Source organism: Cottoperca gobio, chromosome 7, assembly GCF_900634415.1.
Source record: "Cottoperca gobio chromosome 7, fCotGob3.1, whole genome shotgun sequence".
Lineage (NCBI taxonomy): Eukaryota > Metazoa > Chordata > Actinopteri > Perciformes > Bovichtidae > Cottoperca > Cottoperca gobio.
The window spans coordinates 16229928-16251310 of NC_041361.1; the positions used below are offsets into that span (position 1 = coordinate 16229928).

Sequence of the window (21383 nt, forward strand, 5' to 3'; positions counted from 1 at the left end):
GAAGCAGTCTTGTTCGGGTGATGATGCTCGTAACATTTTTGGTTGATTAGACGAGTCTTGATGTGGTTTTGTATCTCACTAACTGTACTGGGAAGGAGGTACATGCAGGACATTTCTGTGGCATAATCATGTTGGATCTCCAAAAGGCATTTGATAGTTTAGGTCAGTGGTCTTCACTATTGTTTACAGGAGAGCCACTTTTACCGCAAAGTATGAAAAGCTACATTAACTGCTTATTAATCTGTCATCCCACCCAGAACATACAATATGCAATGCAGCCAACCAATGCATTCATTAAAAGCAGGATTACCTTAATACTGGGATGATGTTGTCAAACTCTGCAAACAATATTTCTGCTGAAGCCAAAAAGCAGTTTCACAATGTTTGAGTCTGAGAAGGGTTTTCAAATCCATGCGATCTCAAAAGATGCCTCAGTTAATGGTTCAGCTGTATTAGTTGTCCTGTGTACGAGCCTTTGTTGTCCAGAAACAGAAGAAAGCTGCTCTATTTTATTTAATAATTTCTCCAGGTGCGTAAATTTCATGAATTTTGCATGCGTCGTTTGGAAATGCGGCTCCAAATGACTTCACTTGAAACCAGAGCGGTTTGTTTGCACATTAAGCACGAAGGGTTCGACTCGTGGAGGACAAATACAAGCTCCTCTGTCCACTTGTCTTGAATTTTCCTTTACTCGTCTTGTACGGCTCGTACCTTTCTTTTTTAACAGGAGCAGCTGTTGTCTGTCCACAAACCACATCTCCAGCATCTTCCTCTCGATTCCGCTGTGGTTTGATGCGCCAAAGACAAATCTTAATTTTCGTAATGAGTAACACTGCTTTAGGTCATGGCATTTTTCTGTATAAAAAATGCCTTGAGGGGAGTGCCCTGGGGTCAAAATATATACATGTTAGCAATTAGGAATATTACTGCCATCGCCCAAAGCACTATTTAACAATTGAAATTCCTCCCCTACTTATTATTAGTATGAATTTACCCCACAGGGATAGACACAATATCTGTACAGTACATCGTGCTGTAGCGATGAGTCCTAAAGCTCTGAAATGAGTCCGAATTATTGCACTTTCGGTTCCCTTGTCTCAAAGTCAATGGGTTTTTAGTTAGATGCCTGAAATAAGGTCTGCAGTAAACACAGGTTTAAGATATTGTCAAGTTTTCTATGACATTAAAATATGTCAGTAAATATCCCACTCGTGAATTTTGAAGCTTTTCTGTGTCTTAAAAGGCGGTTGCTAACAAGTGGCTAAATGAGACTACAGAGGTTGTCGGGGAAACTCAAGCACTCAGTGGTGGTGACATTAAAGACATGCGACCGTGGGTTTGTTCTTAATAGCCTGGCGTCAGCGTTTTACTCTTGCCGATTGCAATTACGCTTCAAATATCTTAAAAAATGTGTTAATCTGTAAAGATTATCTTGCTGATCAAAACGTGTAAGTATCATAAACCTTTGTTTTCCACAGAGCTTATTTTCAGTTGAAATCCAATGGGAAGACCCCATTGTCATGCCTGCAGCACTCTATATCATCACAGAATAAAAGCTGTGCATTTTAGTCTTGTATTTCTCAGCAGAGGAGTTGAGCTGAAAAGCAAATCTGTACTCTCACCACAGGTACGTGTCTTTGTCAGACAATGAGAAGACAGGCTTCAAAGCTCGGGAGCTGAAGTCGGTCCATGTAGACGCCATCGGAACATACCTGAGAATAACCTTCCACAAGAACCATGCCAACCATTACAATCCCCACAATCAGGTAGTGTTAGACGCTAACAATACACCTCCACCACTAACATGGTCTGTGTCGTTTTCCTTTGTTTGAGATTTGTAAAACTGTTTTGGTTGATGTAGCGTTCCAGAAGTAATCACATTACATTTGAATGAGAGGTGAGACATTTCTCTGAACAGTGTTTTAGATCAAGTCATCAAGTCATTGGCTTTTTGTTGGAGGGGGGGGGGGATTTCCTTCAGTGTTTAAAACACGTATACATTATTTAGTCTTAATTTCTGCTGAATGCTGCTCTCAGTAGCAGCACGTAACCTGGTAACCAGCAGCCTGGTATCCAATAGTAACACATACCAGAGCGCCCCTTACAGATGATATTTTAGAGTCTCATTATAATAATGTGTTGTGGTGACATGAGAACATTTTAAAGACGAATGTAAATGTGGCTGATAGATACAGGATATGACGCTCTCGAGAATTAGTTTCCTAGTAGTTTAATAGTAAATGTTTGCAAATGATAAGTTGAATAACAATTTAGTTGATGTAAAAATGGCAGAGTATAATATTATATCTTGTAACCTGAATACCGATGTGTTTTTTCCACTGTTGATGAGACTCAGTCACTGTTGGCTCTGATAACATGATGAGACTAAGTTATTAATCAAAAGAATAGTCAGTAGTGTAATCAGCAATAAATGTAATGTAAGAGTCGCAGCTCTAACCTTTAAACATATTAGAGGCAGCTTTTTCCACATTTGTATATCTTGAATTTGATTTTGAAATGAGTCTTAAATTCAATTCCAGTTAGCAATGAGGAGGTTTTAGACACCCTGATAATAGATAATGCCGTTTTAGTTTGTTTTCACTCAAAGGTTAAGGCTGGTGTTCGTCTGTATTCTTCTTACTGTCAACAAATCCCATGAAAAGACCCAAACAAAACAATGTGTTAGTCCGTCTCTCAGGACTTCCCTTTCCTGTCTGTGGCTCTCAGTCCCATCGTTTGAGAACAGGTCTCAAATATATAGTTTCTAAGTGTTTTAATTGGGTATTCCATTTTCCATTGAACACAAACAAGAAAGAAAAGGATAACAACATTTAAAAATACGTAACACTGTTCAGCTCAGCATAGACAAACAAAAATAACCAAAACGTATCGTTCTCTACAGGCACGCCTGCATTGCACATCATCTTGAGTCAATTTTCACAGTTTTACAACAACCTCCGTCGTCTTGGCACCTCATACAAAACCTCTAGTTAAAATGGCAAGACACATTTCATTTACATACTCAAGGATGAACAATGAAGGTTGAACACTTTTTCTATGATGTACATTAGAAATGTGGAGAAGAGATTCTGTGTTCGATCTCACTTCACAATATATTCTGCATTTCATGCAGGACAGTTTCCCAGTAATGTAAACTGTGTAAGGCTGACAAAAAAAAGTTTCATTTTTAATCAGGCTAAATAATTTCCTCAAACGGCTGGGCACTGTTGACATTGACACTCAAACAGGAGTAAATAGTGCATTTGTTGGGGACTACTTCCAGCTGTGTATAAATACACATTTGGTGCAGTACTTACAGCCGCAGGACGGTGTACGTATGTGGGATTGACTCAAAGCAAATGTCGCCCAGTGTTGCTCCCTGATGAGAAATAGGAATAAATTAGATCAAGCTTCGACTACACAGAGTACTTCATCAATTCATTGTTGATTTTGGGCTTTTCACATGATTCTTTTATACACCATCAGCCTTATCCTTTAAAACTGCAGTGAAGTAATTCCACTATTAACCTCCAACCACATCCATTAATCACATGTATTTCTGTTCAACCATCTCGCCAACATGTGTTTGTGATTTCAGGTTGCTTTGGTTGCCATTAATGTTCTGGGAGATTCTTTGGATGGCAATGCTTTCAACACTATTGTAAGTGAGCACTCTCTTCACCCGTCACACACTGCTGAACTTCCATCTGCGCAGCATTAGGTGGGGCTGTTGTGCTGTGGTTTTGTGGGACAATGGTCATCAGTCATCAGTCACTAAGAATAGAGTTGATTGATGTTTCCTCATCCATCCACTGACATTGCAGGCACTATGGTAGTTTGAAATTGTGCCATGTTAAAGTGGGAAACAGGTATATTAAACACAACAGGTGACATACCTTATATCATCCAGTCTTCATAAAACTGGATTCTGAACATTCTTTTCCTAATTATGATTTTTTTTTTCCTGTGAGATTATAAAGTGGCGATGCTGATGGGGTCGGACAAATAATACCTACACAATATAATGCAAATGCAATACAATAGCCCTGGATACTGTGAAGCTTCACATTTGTTGAGACTATGCCAGAAAGTTGTTTAAACTTTCAAGTTTGTGACGTTTATAATGGATCATTATATGGGGAGGATGTACTGTAAATATAATAGATAAAACATATAAAAGCTACAGTATATTACATGGGTGTTTTATGTAGCATTTATTCCTATTAACTGATCTAAAGACACTATATATAAGCATGTCTATACGCACACGTGTTTACCTGAATGTGTATATGTGTCAGGAATGTAGTAATGAGACACAAAGGGAGGATGGTATGTAATCACACAGGAGGCCTTTAGTTAGCCGGTGTAATCAGATAGTCCTGCAGACAGACTGAAGGAGAGAGAGCACCTTAAAAAAAAACACACAAACAGAGACATGGAAAGACACGGACACACACTCGCACAGATTCCAGTGAACAGGCTGTGCATTGTTGCTCCACTAATCCGACTGAGCACCTCCACCACTGCGGCGATCTTGCCTGGAGGGTCGCCTGGATCTTGTTCTCTTATATCTGTTCTGTGGGTGGAAGTTGTGTTTGTCCTGTGGAGGGACACAGTGCTGTGGATAAAGGGAGAAAACTCATTGTGTGTGCCGCTTGTAAAGTGTCGGTTCATCCAAATTCTGAAGAAAAAAAACATATATTCTCACTTACCTCTAGGGGGCACGTAGCCACGTAGATCTGTCTTTGAGAATTCTGCCTCCACTCCAACTCAATGCAAGTGAATGGAGTTTTGTTCATGGTGCTCACACAGCGTTGACAAAGTGTGAGGGTTGATCTGTCACAGAGATGCTGAAGCTGCCTTCATGGCCTCTATTAAAGATATATTGTGTGACATTAAAATGTTTAAAACAACTAGACCTATGTTATATATTTTGTTGAGTAGTGTACTCACATTATCTCAAATGTTTCCAACAATTTTAACGGTCCGTTTCCTTTTGTCTTTTTCTTAATGGATTTCGCAAATGAAGGTATTTTAGTATTATGGTGTTATAAGGTATCGGGGTCTGCTTATAGAGATGTGTTGTTCCGTCAACTTTGAAACAACCGGTTACACGGGATAATTTACACAACACACTGTCGCCACTCGATGCTGGGAACACTGCAGACTAAATTCCATTCACCTCTATTATATTGGAGTGGAGGCAGAAAGTAGTGAGAACGTTAATTTGGATGAACTGATCCTTTTTAAGAAGTAGTTCCCTGGCATGAGATGAAATGTGTTTATGACCAGTGCAGAAACATCTGATCTAATGTGTGTCATTAGCTAATAAAGTTAATGTGACACTTTTAAATAGGTTAGTGACTGTCCTTCACAGCTTTTTTTTTTATTACCTCCATACTCATGTTCCATTATCTTGAATACACATTGAAAAATATTATCTAGTGTTTTTATCCTCTTATTTCAGGCAGAATAACTACATACTGTACTGTATGATTAGATAAGTGTACAGTATTATTTGTGTTCCTACTTAAAACTGGCTAACGGGAAGTTTGTCATTCCTCATAATAAATGCTTGTTGAGGGCAACGTGTGTGTGTGTGTGTGTGTGTGTGTGTGTGTGTGTGTGTGTGTGTGTGTCCGCAGCTAATCTTGCATACTACTGCACCCATCAGCTTAATATTTATTGTTTTCTTGTTATTATCACTGTATGCACAAAGACCTCTCGTGGTTTTATTGACTGTTATATAAATGGTCATTCCGGCCGGTTGGGGCAAATGGCATTCCCGGCAATCTGCTAAACTAAAGACCATCCTTACCTAGTCTGTTGCTGGCCATTTTTTGGGCTTCATTGTTGCTCAGAAACTGACTACCATAGAAAAACTTGGTGTCCTTTTTGAACCGGCGCATCTGCAGATTAATTCCATACCTGATGTGTTGATATGCTCTGTCCTGTAAAGCCTGTATGTCCTCACTATGTACTGTATGTAGAAAGAATAATGCATTCCATTATTGTAACACCTTTTGTACATGTGTTTTCTTTTTCATCAGTCTAGAACTGTCTGTATGTATGATGAATGAGGGTATGTGTGTTTATACAACCTGCTGATTCAGCAAGTAGCTCAACTGGGGGCGTTGCTGTTTTTGGTGGTATGTGTCTTCACCCTTAGTTCTCAGATTCAGCCAGTTTAGTTTAATCATTTTTCTTTAAGAGCGTGTGCGTGTGTACACTTTTATTAATGACATTTTTCAGGTCAAGGAACTTTTTTGCTGAGGTCCATTGGGACGATCCTCACTTTTTAAAGGTCAATGTTTTGGTTAGTTTTAGGTTAAGGTTTGGGTTTAAATTGAAGGTCACCTTAAAGATAACGGGATTAGGAAACAATTATCAGGTCTTCCTGAGCACAGTAATTCAAGAGTATATATGCACGTTTGTGTGTGTGTGTGTGTAAGTGTAATTTGTCCATCTGTTTACCCCCAGCCAAGCAGAGAGCAGCTGATCGAACACTACCTCAACAGTACCCAGCTGGAAGCCGCCTTAGACACGACTTTCATGGGGTGAGGCTAGGACATTGAACCCTGGTTTCTTTGTCTTGTGACAATAACATGGCTCAACAAAGCCATTTAGTCTGGAAGACTACCAATAAGGCATTCAAGGTCACTTGCATTTGAAGACAATGCAGGTGGCGGCCTCTCAATGTCGAAATATTTCTTTCTTTTATTTTTATTTTTTTTATATATCAACCCCCAAGGGACGTTTCACCTCAGGGTCTCACTCCTTAGGGGGTTGGTTAGTGTTTTCCCCCTTTGATCAGGATTTGCACAATACTGAGACATTTAACTGATAATGACACATGTATTTTAAACAGGCATTCGCTCAAGTAAATTTAGATGCTAAATCAGCTATTCTGTTTTATATATTTAACATGTTTGACAAGTGTAACAAGCTCAGACCTGACAGAACAGTGTGGTTGTGTGGAAATAAATATTTTTTATTTTGTTCCAATGTTTCTAATGTTGTTTTTGTGTCCAGTAAATGTGAGTCCATCTCCCCCTTGGACGACCTGGCCTTCGACATGTACCAGGACCCTGAAGTTGCCCACATCATCCGACTCCTGGACCAAAAGAAGCAGGACATGGTCCGACAGGAGAAATACGAGCAGGCCAAGAATCTGAAGCAGGCCATCGCAGACCTGCAAAAGGTACTGCAGCTGCTGGAGGCCGACTGGGTGGCTAAAATACATGGACACCAAATATTTGCATATATATATATATATATATATATATATATATATATATATATATATATATATATATATATATATATATATATATATATATATATATATATATATATATATATATATATATATATATATATATATATATATACACTACCCTTAAAGAATATTTTCCCCACTAAGCTGGACTGTAAACAGCCATTTTAGCATGAAAAGTAAAGGAACAAGCTGACAATAACAGCAATTCATGGTTGGACTTCAGCCTTTAGCAGTCAGACAATTGCTTTGTGGTAATGGACACAAGGAGAATGTGCCTTTTGTTTCAGTACAAACAAGTAGCACGTAAACACACAAGCACACATTTGTTACATTTCCCAGGTTACTGGAGGTATTTTCTTTCCAGTAAAAGGCAGTAGATTTGGGGAAAGCTGGTTAAGATTTAATATACAAAACATGATGATCTCATTAAATATGATACATTTTTGTAGATTCAAAATGTATCGTGGTACGAAAAACAATCATCGTCCAGTCAGTCCATCATTTCTCTCTTGCAAATCTCAACTTTGCAAGGCTTGTATTCCTTTTACAGATATCCAGTGTAATTCTTCACTGTTTGTAACAGTAGTTGTTAAACATTGTTCAGATTCCTGGTACTGACCTCCTTTTGTATACAGTGTTACCATGCTGACCATGAATTCTTAATAAGCTCAACAGCTGCAGCGATGGTCCTCGGGTTGTGTCTCTCTAACTCCCAACCACAGGCCTTTCTGTAACCAGATAGCACACACTAGCACCTTGTTAGCATGGCATATTAACATCGCAGACAAAGCAGTTGCCAAGGTAGTCATGCTGAAAATCCCTTGTCATCTCACCCTCAGGATGTCACAGGATGGTCTTTGGCGTTACATGATAGCTCAAAATGCATGACGGATAGAAGACAAAAGGTAGAGAATTGGCCTGGTGTATTTCTTCCACTTTATTTGACCAACTAGTGGAGCAACAATGCTTCCTAAACTGGAAGAAGCAGATCGAGTAGAAATAACTACTTGCTGGATATCCTACATATAAACTGGAGAAACAGATGCCGTGTTTACTGCGTCACTTGGTTTTATCCAAAAGAGAACAAAGACTCTCGAGCGTTGATGTTCAGACTGTGTTGCTCGGAACCTAGTTAGCAATTTGTTACAGCTTTACGGAATTTCCTGACTTACTGGAAGTTGTTGTCGAATTTCCAGCCAGTAAATCTTAATGATTCACCACGTGGCACACTTACTGTCATGCATCACCAGGACTGTATTATTGTGCACGGCAGAACTAGTGTCAAGTGCATTCCCAAACCAGCTCCCGTTAGGTTTAAAGGAGAATTCTGAATAATTTGGGTCTTATTTGTGTAGTTTTGTCCATTGCATCTATGTGTTATGATGACACTGCTCAACAAAGGAATTGCTGAAATTGCTCTGGGAACACAGTGACATCCGAACAATGAGGTCCTGAAATATTGGTAATAACCCCATCATTGCACCGGAAAGCTGTGCACAACAGAAAGCACAGGTGGTTGAAGTTGAACAAGGAAATTGGCCAGTAGATTAGATTATATGCCCGGATGGCAGTGGGGCGAGGAACTGAGTGGGTGTGTAATGTCCTGTTCTATTGTGGTTGCGATGCGTGAGATGGCCCTGCTGAACTTCTTTTTAGCATTAAAATAAGATCAAAGTTGTGAGAAAGTGTAGTAATCCTTTAAAAAAACTCCACACCAAGAGCAACACCATAGCAGATGAGACTGTGTTTGAGGCCAGGATCAAAACGGGCTCATGAACAGTGTCTTAACTGTCTTTACGAATGTGAAAATAAAGATTTATGTTTCTAAAGTCAGCAGCTCTACGTTCACCTCCAAGATAAGTACAGATGGTGGCAAATCATTCCTTAAACTGTAAGCAGTGCTAGGTAAAGATAGTCAACATCTAATAGAGATGTAGGCAAGCTAGGCACACACTGATGTAAATCCAAGCCACCATGAGCAGACTCACACAACAGCCCTGCTCCCGTGTTTAGCCGTCTCAACATGCAGTGAAGGCCTCTCCTTGTCCCGCGCTCTTCCAGGTGGGGGAGCGTCTAGCTCGATATGATGTGGAGAAGCGATGTGCGATCGAAAAGGAAGACTATGGCCTGGCCAAGAAGAAGAAGGAGCTGATGGAGGAGTACAGGAGGAGCGTATACCAGCAGCTGGAAGTCCACAACCTGCTGGACATGGCAACAGTCAGTCACCATATTTGTGTCTTTTTTTTGTTTTCTATATTTTTGTCCAAGGTGTTGGAGAAGAGAAATGATGGCATAAGGGGGAAAACATGACTTATTCTGCCTAATCTGAGCTCTGTTCTGTCCTTCCACCTTATCACCAGATCACACAGGCTGCAGATTCATCCCCAGCCCAGGATCCTCCCTCCTTTCAGTCTTCTCCAGGTCACCGTTCAGTCCCCACCAAGTCCCTCGTGTCCACAGACACATTCAGGAACGGGGAAAAAATGAACGCTCCTCAGTCGGATGCAGAAACTGTTGTGCCCAAACTAAGCTGCCAACCTGATACACCGTGCACCCCTGCTGCTGTACCCAAGATAGACGTAAGAGACCCACCCAGTGTTTTCTCATTAATGATCCAGTTGTAGACGGCTGTACCTGTAGCTTTATTGTTGTAGAAAATAACCTACTGTAGCACCTTGGGAACACGTCTCCTTCCTTAAGCCTCGGTAGTGTTGGAACACGGAGCACACAGGGAGATTATGACCAGCGGGGGCTTTTATGCTTTACTCACCACCTACTGAGACCGGCCCTACTGCAGGTTTGGGTTTCACTATTTAATTAAAAGCGTGCAACAGTTGGCTGACTCCAGCGGCTGCCAACCTGGCCTCAAGGCAGGGCTTTGAGCCTTGTACGGTGGAGCAGGGTGCCAGTTGGCCCCGGGGCACGGGAGACAGTGCCGACTGGATGGAGTATGGGTTTGTATAGACGGGGTTAAACATTCATTGTCATCATGATGTTGAATGATCGACCTATTCAGTAATCAAATGCTAGTGAGAGTTAGTGAAAAGAACGAGGGAGAAGAGATGATGAATTTTTCAAAAGGATGAAAATCCTTGTCAGACTCGAAAGTGCGGATCAGTTTTCGTTGGGTTTTGAACAGCTGGATCACTAGAAAATGTATTCTGTTGTCTGCTGAGAACGCCAAAACAAAGTGAAAGTTGCATAATGTAAATATATGAATGTGAATATCATATTCCAAGCTGTAAATGCCAATGTACAAATCTCTTGTGCCAACAGGTTATCTGTGTGCCTTATGATGAGAGGCCGCTACCAGCCCAGAGGAAAGACCGACCCGTGGAGGTCACTCTGAGCCCTGCAGAGCAGCACTCCCCCAAAACCGACGCCCAAATGTCTCCACCCAACCCTGAGATGAGAGGAGAGGCAGAGCCCCTGACGGAGATGGCCCAGAGAGAGGCTGGCCTTCCAATAGAAGTCTATGGAGAAAGCCTGGTAAGAAAAAAAGGTGGAAAGATTCAGAAGAAGTCTTGTTGGTGTCCCTTCAGGATATTCTTATATATGCTGTAAGCCAGTTATTATCAGCCTATTTTATCTGCCCCAGATGTATTTGTATCGGTGTACATGTCATCGGAAAAAGTAGGAAGATGCTACAGTACAGAAATACCAATGATATTTTTTAATTAACTTATAAAAATAAAAATATCCAGTTATGTATTTGCAAGACGCTCAGCTCTGTTTTCAGCTAGTTTGTAACTTTGTCTTGTCTGCCGTGTGGTGCTGGACAGGTATCGTACAGTTGGTTTTATCTGAGGTTTTTTGTTCCTTTTTTGCCTGTAGCTTCTGGAAACTTTGGTTGCTGAGCGTGGAATTAGTGGGCTGGAAAACCTTATAAACACACATTGGCAGATATATTGACTTGCAATATATGATCTCTATACAGTACAAAGCAAATCTCTATCCACAATCTGCCTGTAATACCCACATAACTGATATTTGTGATATCTTTTGCCATCTGATCATTTGCAGGTGGCTGGGGCATATTCTAAAACCTGGTGCTACAGAGAGGATGCTCTCCTGGCTGTGCACAAGAAGCTGATGGAGCTATCACCCACCACGCCCAAGGAGGAGCTGAAAAACATGATAAGAGCTGCAGTCTTCCTCGTAAAGAAGGCCCTCCCAGATAAAGTGTCGTCTGTGAGTCATGTCTTTTATCCTGGTGTGGAGGGTGAAAGCCCTATTAAGTTGTTCTGGATATGTTTACTTTGTTACTGTCGAAGTCTTGCTTAAATCATGTTATCTGGATTCCTGTTACAAACGGAACTAACATGTAGTTAAACCATAAAGACACACTCACACATGCACACTCTTAACAATGTACCTCCTGTCCCATACACAAGCCTAGTTCTCTCTCCCAGAGCCGGCTTCCTTACACAAACACTTTTGACAAGGATGGCCTTGTAACCCCTCTCTAGAAGTCGTCTACGGCTTGTATGGTAATGAAAAGTAGTGCCGTAATAATTCTAGTGATTTATTTTCCTTGCCACATTGACACACAGAATGATCCATTAAGCTGGTTAATTTGCTGCTCCACAAATGTTCTTCACTTTAGTTTAAAAACACCTTTCTCTGGCAACGCAGTGGTCTTCGCAGCCTGTCATGTTGTTACATCCTGGGTATAAAAGCAGCCCAGGGTGTTTTGTTATATGTCTTTCCTATCTAAAAAATCTACCTTGTAAACACAAAATTCCACAAATATTGATAACGTGCTGGTAATTGATTTATCCTGTAAAAACAAGTTGGTTGCATCTTTGCTTTCCAATGTCAGGTGGGTGTGTCCATTCTCTAGGGGTGTCCTTGACTAAGACGAATTTGACAAAGTCGAATATGATTGGTCAAGTCTTGCCTATTGTCGACTGATCGTCCAATCATGTTGTTTTTTATGCTGCTTGTTGTGTGTGTAAAGGCTGTGCGTGTGTCCGTAGTTCTGAAACGGAGCGTAGGAGATCGATAGATGGACAGAACACAGTTTGTTAGCCTGCTTACTTTTCATGATTGTATATAGAACTTTTGAGGTAGTGAACAGCTGTTTCTACGCATCGTTGCTCCGACTGTCCCGCAACTTAGTCTTGTGTTGATATATGTTGAGTTATTCATACGCACTAAGGAGATTGATTGAAAGCACATAAGTTATTTTCATTCACAGTATTATTAATAGGCCAATAATTATGTCACATATAGCCGAAATGGAATGATTCTTTGTTTTATTACCACATTTTCCCACAACTGACGATTCAACTGTGAGATTGGCCGTCGAAGCGGGCTCCTTAGATCGAATAGTCGACTATTCGGGGTCCCCCCTACCATTCACAACTACTGTTTGTCACTCTCCATCTGCATACTCTAACCAACTCAAAGTAAACATTTCCAGCTCTAGCCTCTCTGCTAATTGACATCATCCTGGTGTTAGCTTTTCTTGGAAAGTCTAATAAGTTTGGAGCTAAACGTCCACCGGCTCTCTCCTTAGGTTTTCCATGCCTCCTTGAAGTTGCTGCGGCTACTGCTGAGCCAGCTGATCCCAAGTGTAGGTCTGGGCCGGGCCGAGTTGACCCACTGCATAGATCAGACTTGGGCCAACCTGCTGGCCAGGACTGGAGACTCAGTCAGCCGCCTCCGGGGCACGGCCACTGCCTTCATACAGGTATTAACACACCAAACTGGCATGTTTATTTACATTAACCCTTTACTTCTTGTCAGCCTGCCCTCTGCCTCCATAGCAGCTTTGCTTTGACTGAAGTGAAGATGATTTTGCAATCTACCTTTACTCCCTCTACCATCTTCCCTTGTGTAAAGCTCTCTGAAAACCTTTGGCTGATAATGTTGGAAGATCAGCACCTTTATTTTTTACTCCATAAAACAATGTGAAATGTTCTTAAGGGGCTGCTGATGTCCTTGGTATAAAATCTCATTTGTTTATGGTTACTATATCTCAAATTTGAAGCAGTAGTCATTTCTTGACATTCAGTTTCTACACACAATCAGGGTGGAACTCCTATCATCTTGTAACAAATACAAAAGGATTTAAGAAACCGCCCTATCCCAAGAGTCAGGCATATACAAAACTGCCATGAGTAGAACTGTTACCAAGACAGCGTGACAACAACCCCAAAATAAATAAAGAATTTAACCAATACAACTGATAAAATCAAATAGTCATAATCACATGAATACATGCAATAAAGTATTTACAATATTAAAGGCAAGTGGGAAGAGTGAGAATATACAACACATGTCCTTAGAGATGGGCTTACTTCTTGTTCAAAAGGGAAAACAACGAAGCTACACTGTTGTTAAATGTCACCAGCTTTACAGACTGAAGCTAGTTGAGAAGAAAGTTCCAGAGTGAACATGGAATATAAAATGTCAGAGATTACAGGTAAGAAAGAGTTTGATGCTGAATCAGTTCTCCTGCTCCTGTACTCTTTCTGTCTGTAGTAATATCTGTATGTTGCCAATTACATATCTCTTGCTATCTGTATGTTCAGTTGCTGTGTGTTGCTGTGTGTAACAGTTGTGAGAGCAAATAGTCCCCTGTGACAAATGATTAATAATCACAGTGGATAAATACACATAACTGGCATTGACTTCTGCACACCTGCAGAAAATACTGATTATATTCATCTGTGTGCTGGATTTGTACGTCGACGTAAACACAGATAATGGCTTTGGTTAAATGGAGCACGTTTTGTTCTTTCAGATGAAATCAGTCTGCTGGACAGCAACCAATACGTCTGCGTTCAAGACAATGACTGCAAAACGTTTCCTTATTTACACGCTCCACAGTGGGCAAACTGAAGGAACAGCTCCAACATTGGTCAAATTCAATCTAACTTCCCTGTGTGTGTGTGTGTGTGTGTGTGTGTGTGTGTGTGTGTGTGTGTGTGTGTGTGTGTGTGTGTGTGTGTGTGTGTGTGTGTGTGTGTGTGTGTGTGTGTGTGTGTGTGTGTGTGTGTGTGTGTGTGTGTGTGTGTGTGTGTGTGTGTGTGTGTGTGTGTGTGTGTGTGTGTGTGTGTGTGTGTGTGTGTGTGTGTGTGTGACCTATCCGAAGCTATATGATTCTTCCAAGAAGGATGCACCAACCAAAGAGTGCTTCTACATTGTAAACAGAGACCAGGAACACTGAGCTCACTTGATTGATCATATGCAGACATAGGACAGATATTTATGAAGTCAGGATTGTAAAAAATGTTTACATGACCTAATGGCATTTATCTGGAATGGACCTAGTTTTTCAGATCAAAAACTGCTCCTGCAAAGCGTGTACATGCAATTATAAATGAATCCTAATTAAACAAAGTGTGGCGATCCTCGTCTGTTTGTTATTTTTTGCTGCTTACTTTCACACTGCCCGCATGCTGCAGTGTGCTGTACTGCAGCACTGATATACATGGTGAGTTACGAGGTGTCTCAGTTGTTGTCATGCTTTGCCCCAGCCTTCAAACGAGCCCCAAGCTGTAGTCACTCTGACTGCGTGGACAGTGCCACTCGTGCAGGTTCCATACAGGAGACGTGATGTTTGTGGCCCGATATGGAGGTTGGCGCTTTCACATTCACTGCTGGGGGAGACGAGAAAATGTTACTGGGTTGGTATATAGAGGGATGACGTACAGTAGGGAAGTAATTGTCCAACTCTCTGTAAACGTGCGTCATGTGCATCTGTGTGTGTGTGTGTGTGTGTTGCGTAAGAAAGGGATGGTGGTCTTTATGAGCTGCAGTAGCTTCTCTTTCAATGAGTTCAATTCAGGCCACATCTGTGCAGAACCTCAGCCCAGCCCTCCTGGATCTGTTCAGATGTCCGTTAGAGCACTGAATGCCTCTTTGTATGTTGAGGACAAATTATGTGGGTTTTTTTTATGTGTGTGGCCCAATTTTTTCAACATACATTCCTCTTGGTACTGATGAGACTAAAATGACAAACAACTGAGAGAAGTTTTTCTATCTTACTTTAAGTCATGTCATGACTTGTCTCTCTCTCGTGTTGTCATCACCATGTGTAGCATCACACAGATACGTTTTGTGGCTTACAGCACACATATTACTTAATTTGATACATACTGTAACTCTACAATGACATTGCGTGACTATTACACTGTAATTTTCAAAGCCATTGTCTCTTTCCCGCGTCCTTCTTTTAGGAAATTGCTGTTTTGAAGGATGTACGCGCCCTGCAGGTAATCCCCGGTGAGCTGGTGAAGCCCTTCAAATCCAACTTCCCCTCTCGTCTGGCTCAGAGTCGGGCCGAGCTGCTCGAGAAGCTGCTGGCTGAACTGGGAACGGAGAACTCTGCCTTCACCCTGGACAATGTCATGACGGTAAAAGACCTTTCAACCACTTCAGCCCTCGGCTTCTGCACTCTGAGACTTTTAGGACTCTGGAACATTTTTAGGGGATTATATAGCTGTATATAGCCGAGTGTCAATTTCTTCTTTTTCCAATCTGGAAATGGCAGTTACGACATATCCTCTATAACATGATGGCACATGCACTGTACGGGGATAGTTACAATATAATGCCTGTATTATTCCACTTTAAAAGGTGGCATCCATCAAGCTGATTTTTCCGTTACATTTGGCTCAGTAATTACGGTGTGACTCAGCAATCCCTCCCGGGCTTCCTTCAGTTCACCCAAACAGGCTGTCAGTAAACTCCAGTCAGCTGAGTCAATGTTGTCACCATTGGCATCCTCTCTACGTCCCCTGCACTCCTCTGGTTTCCAGCAGTGACCTAATATCTACGTGCAAACTATCCAACTGTTGACCAGGCCGGGCAGTCCTCTTTCTTTACGACCACTCCTCCGCCCATCCCCCTTCACTCAGCCCTCCTCTTGACCACGCACATCTTTTTTTTTTTTTTTTTTTATCAGCGAGAGCAACTTGTTAAGTTTGTCCACTGAGTTTCTCCTCCTTCCTGAAGCCAAAGCCACACAGGTGGCATTGGGTGGCCTGTGTTTTGTGCATGCTTGCTCAACGCCTCTCCCTTTTGTGTTGGCTGCCTCCCATGTTTGCCTGGGAAACATCTCCAGTCTGGGATTGAGACGTGACAGCAGGGCTGTGCTTTATGCCACAGCTTGCCTTTTTTTCCCCCTGGTTGTCACATTGAACGGTTTGATGAGAACCAGGGTTAAACTGAAACTTAAATGATGACAGAGCAAAAAGCGATGTATCTTTCAATTAGTACAGAAAGTTCAAATCTTCTTGTATGCACGTCTTTACAGATTTAACCCAAACAGACACAGGTCATAGCTTTTAAAAGAAAATGATGGAATCCTTAAATTCCCAGCTAAAACCTCTGCTGGTATCTGGCTCTTTTAGTTTCTGCGACTAGCCCTCTACAGTGTTAACCCGGCTATATTTCGAGCATTTTTCCTTTTTCCCCCTGCTGTTACCTGGGTGATCAGCTCCGAGGCGGGAGCCACGGTGAAAAAAGAGGGTGATTGAATTTCGTGTAATTAAAATGAGAAGTGGTGGGCAGAGACAACTGAGAATAATGGCGAGCTGTCCCTGAACCTGTTGAACGAGGGATGGGTGGCCTTTGTACACACTTTCCTCCTGGATGTTAATGTTCTCCTCTGGCGGGATTGCCATTGTGTTGTGACTCTTCCCACAGATTATGTTAGATAATGGGCTCTTTTTACGTCATGGTGTGCACTTCTCTCAAGTGACTTCCTCAACAGTGTTGATGTTATCCACATGAAACTGGACTGCGAGTAATGCTTCATAAAACATTAACTTGAACTGGATATTTTCTGTTTCCCCAGCGTACAATTGTGTGGTTCCTTTCAAACACAGAGGCAATTTAAACTACCCTACACAAGGCTAAGAAATACATTAGAACAACATCTGAAATCACAATAAATATGAATTATTCACATAAAGTAATAGACAAAAAAACAGCCCTACAAATTCCTTGAAGAGTTTTTAGCTGTGAAAGTGACCTCGGGGAACATCAAGTAGTGCAAGTTCACTGAAAGGAAATCAGACAAAGAGTTTACATGCACTGTAGTTACCTTTCATTACTGTAAGCCTGTGGATGTATAAAGAGAAATGGACACAGCGTTCTAGGCGGGGCCCTGTTTATTCCTATGAAAGTTGCTCAGTGGCGCATGAAGCCAAATAAGTCTGATTATAAGGTATAAAATGACCTGTGGGGCCCAACTTTTAGGACATAATGATTTAAATAAGGGCTAATTAAGTGTTGGTGCTGGGAAGTTGATGTACCTAAAAAAATAAATATATAATAATATATATACAACAAAATATATATATATATATATACTGCTGATTCACAGACTTTAACGATGTAAGTCTATGAGAAAAATACAGAGATGTAATAACGCAGTTTGGCCACGTCAAATTGATTTTAAAGCCCGGCACTCTTCCTGTGTCCAGTTCTCTTTTTGCATCCATGTATAAACCGCATCAGGTCAGTAATCAGCAATCACACAGGTCAGATTATATAAATACCAACTTTTTTATACTTAAAGAAGCTATTTGTGTTTCGGGTTTTAGTCAGACTTTGAATATAATACATTTTTAACATGTGGATGACGTGCAATGATCTCTTCTTTTATCCCGATGCTTTGCAGTGATACTGTCTGAAAGTCTTTGTCATCCATGTGTGCATAGGGAAATAGTAGATTAAAAACCCTCTTACATCACGGTTCTCATTACCAACAAATTGCCTTTCTCCACAAGATTTCTTGCTGGAACCTTTCTACCATGCATGGCGTTTATTCTGGACACTCCAGAAAGCCAACTGTAACGCACAAGGTTTTTTCATTTTCCATCAATTATCATACAAAAAATGAAATCTTACTTGCAATTCCAAATAAGTTTCAAGTCAACAACAAAACATTGTTTTCCCATGTTAATACAAAGCCCTGTTATTCCTCTGTCAGTTCTGTACAGCAGCTTTGGAGCACAATGCATCAGTGGTTCGAGAGCTGGCAGTGCGCGTCATCTTATCCATGTACCAGCAGCACAGAGCTGCTGTTCTCCGCCACCTTCCACCCAACCATGCTGCTTCATGCAAGAACTTCCTCTTCAAAACCCTCTTCGATGGCTTCGCCAAGATTGATGGAAAGCTGGTGGACACTCAGGCAAGAAGTGTTTTTTCTCTACAAATTAATCTTAACAATAATACGTAACATTTTGTTCACTTAAAGAAGGAAATAAATAGCTGTATAAGTTTTCTATTATAACAAAATGTAACATTTATAATATTTATGTAGGTGTATATATTCGAGCCATATTCGATCATGTTTTTCAAACAGATTGTAGTCAGCGAGGAGCAGCTGGAGTCAACTGTCAGACATGGCAGATGGGAGCACTCTCTCAAGCTGAAAAGGGTTGAACCTTTTTCGAGGGGGCTGCATGGCGTCATGTCTTTTTATTTTTTCGAAGCTGACAATAACTGAGTTTCATGTTGCACAGACTGATAAAGACAGCACAGGCAGTCTGTCTTGTACTCATCTTAAGAATGTTTTATCATGTATCTATTTATGCTCTAATATATACATTGTGTTGCTTTTTTCTCAAATCCCACTTGTTCATATTATCAACACAACATGATGTAAAGTATAGCTGTTTGCTGAAACAGCCAGTAAACAAGGCTGCTTGTGTTCAGAAGCTGACATGGTGTGATATTGTTTTACCGTAAAGTTTGTGACTCACACAGTGACCTATCCTTCCCATTACGTAATGACCGTAAGAGTCTGCAGAGTGTTGAACTTAAAAAAAAGGAAAATAATGGAATAAAAGCTGGCACGGTGAGCAAGAAGGATCTTTTATCTTGAAATGAGAAGAAAGGAAGCAAACTGAGAAAAATGAAACTGAAAAGCTGATTCTGACTAAGCTGATGTCACTTTTCACCCAGATTTTGAAGAAGGGAGGTGGTCAGCAGGACGGGCAGAAAGAGAAAGAGGAAATCCACTCTCTTCAGGAGCAGCTGGCTGCCTTGAAAGAGATCACAGTAGGTGGAGCTGTCATCAGACTACAATTACATCACTTCTTGTAATTGCTACTAATTAGTATTTATGACTCCAGGAACTCTCTAGGTGGTCAGAAACTCAGTTATTTACATGAACAGATAATAGAACTGGTACATTGTATCTCCTTGCGAGGGTTATCCACCCCTGTCTTTGTCTGAAGTCACTGTTAAAGTTGTGTAGAGCTTTCCTTGTGTAAGAGCATCTCTTTTTGGAACTGTGCTTTCTGACATCTCTTCATACTTCTCCGTCTGCTTGTGAAGGAAAGAGGCAATGAAAGCACCAAAGAAGAAATGCCCAAGAAAGAAGCTCCCAAAGTTGAGTCCCAAAAAGCTGTCAAACCAAGTACGTACACATGTTTAACTAGAATGAAGCAGACAAACGTATCTCAGTTCCCAAGTCACATTAAAGATATTCTTCAGTAGAGTTAAACATCCTTATTAACTGTACACCACCAGGTCTGTTTTGGGTTGCTTTAAAGCACAAAGGGATATTGCTTTATGGCAAAACACAGCAATATAGTGCTCATGGCGTTTTTTGAGTCACGTGGGCATTAGTGCTGATGCCTTCAGGTGTAACCGGTTTACATGCAAGGCAACACTTTGAAGGTACCTCTGAGGTCACGACTTGTGACGTTAATAATAAAGCCCATGGTAGTTAGACGCTATGTCCTCGTTCTTTTTTCAGAATGGCATTGAAATACAAAAGAAACCCAACTCATTGACCATTTCCAAAGAGGATAAGGAGCCTTACAGTGTCTACTTTTGTTGCCAGTTGCCCAGCAACATTGCTTTCAGGAGTTTAACCACTTAAACTCCAAGTATGCTGCTCAATAACAGAAACAAAAGCTCCGTTTGAAGGCAAATTGCCAATATCACAGGCATGACACCGGCATTGCCAGCCATTTCTACCATGAACCTATAGAAATAGAGTGCAGACACATCACAATCAGCAAACATAGCAACAAAGTACAAGAACATTTAGCTGTTTACAACTGTCATTTTGATTTCTTCTGCATGAAATACTTTGATTTGTATTTAGTTTAGTGTTAGTGATGAAGTATTACCTTTGCCTGTATAGAGTGCTGCAGGGATGATGTCTTTTTTGTAGGTGTGATGACATTTAATGTCACCGACAACTTCTGAAGTCACATTTAGCCACTTTTTACCAACCGCCTTTTTTAAGACACGTAAATGCTTCAAAATTCACCCATTGACTTTGACACGAGGGAACCAGAAGTGTAAAAATACATATATATATACACATAAAGAATCATTTCTGGGTTTTAGGATTCATTCCTGTAGCACTCTATATCTTCAAAGCTTGATATGAGGGAATGATCTATTTCTCAGCTATCGAAGCGTACAAACTATTCTATAACTCTAGAATAATTTGAATCCGTCTTCAGGTCATGTTCAAGTTTTGCAACGTCTGTATTAATTCTTTCCGTTACGGAGTGCTGGATCTCATTGGGGGGATACTCGAAAGGGTGGCCTCCAATTAGTGCAGTCATGACAAGTAACCGATACTGTCTTCTTTATTTCCAGTTGTCACAAAAGTGCCACAGAACAAGGACACAGACAGTATTGACGTCCAACAATCTATCAACTATCTGGACAAGTAAGTGACTCATAACTCAATGGAGACCTTTGTAAAGCTCACTGGAATAATAGAAAGATGTTCAATGGTTTAGTGTTTTCTGTGCAGTTTTCAGTCAGTCACATAGTCATTAGTGTACCAGTACTTTGCTTTGAAGGGATATGATCTGATCTGCAGCTTGGTCTGATCTTTCAGCCTGTGTATATTCTGCGGTAAAAAGGATGAGTCATTCACAGAGGATGGATTGGACCTTCACTACTGGAAACACTGTCCAATGCTGAGACGCTGCGATGAATGTAGACAGGTAGATTGTTACAATTTCAAAGGTGTCGTCATGCAGTTAGTCCTCTGGAAAAGATGGACATCTTCCCAGCTGTTTAATTGCCTGTTCAGTAATACAGCTTGAAGACTTTGTGTACAGCTCTGTATTGTGTTCAAAGGTAGTCGAGATAGCCAGCCTCACAG

General features: G+C 40.9%; 1 protein-coding gene across 6 annotated transcripts in view; it reads left to right on the forward strand.

Moving 5' to 3' along the window:
- cep104 (centrosomal protein 104) overlaps positions 1–21383 on the forward strand; it is a 33972-nt gene that overhangs the window by 2243 nt on the left and 10346 nt on the right. For 3 of the 6 annotated variants that reach the window (XR_003832536.1, XR_003832535.1, XR_003832537.1), the window contains exons 4-19: positions 1628–1766; positions 3599–3661; positions 6481–6557; positions 7033–7201; positions 9341–9496; positions 9640–9858; positions 10556–10768; positions 11303–11470; positions 12801–12974; positions 15469–15645; positions 18231–18431; positions 19208–19303; positions 19583–19664; positions 20867–20939; positions 21114–21222; positions 21340–21383. The exon at positions 21340–21383 is cut by the window's right edge and continues 114 nt beyond it. Coding sequence is in view for 2 of the 6 variants with exons in the window: in XM_029435612.1 (XP_029291472.1) it covers positions 1628–1766; positions 3599–3661; positions 6481–6557; positions 7033–7201; positions 9341–9496; positions 9640–9858; positions 10556–10768; positions 11303–11470; positions 12801–12974; positions 15469–15645; positions 18231–18431; positions 19208–19303; positions 19583–19664; positions 20867–20939; positions 21114–21222; positions 21359–21383 (2141 nt within the window). In the remaining 4 variants the exon portion in view is untranslated. The remainder of the gene's footprint in view (positions 1–1627; positions 1767–3598; positions 3662–6480; positions 6558–7032; positions 7202–9340; positions 9497–9639; positions 9859–10555; positions 10769–11302; positions 11471–12800; positions 12975–15468; positions 15646–18230; positions 18432–19207; positions 19304–19582; positions 19665–20866; positions 20940–21113; positions 21223–21339) is intronic. The other 3 variants (XR_003832534.1, XM_029435612.1, XM_029435613.1) reach the window with 1 other exon arrangement.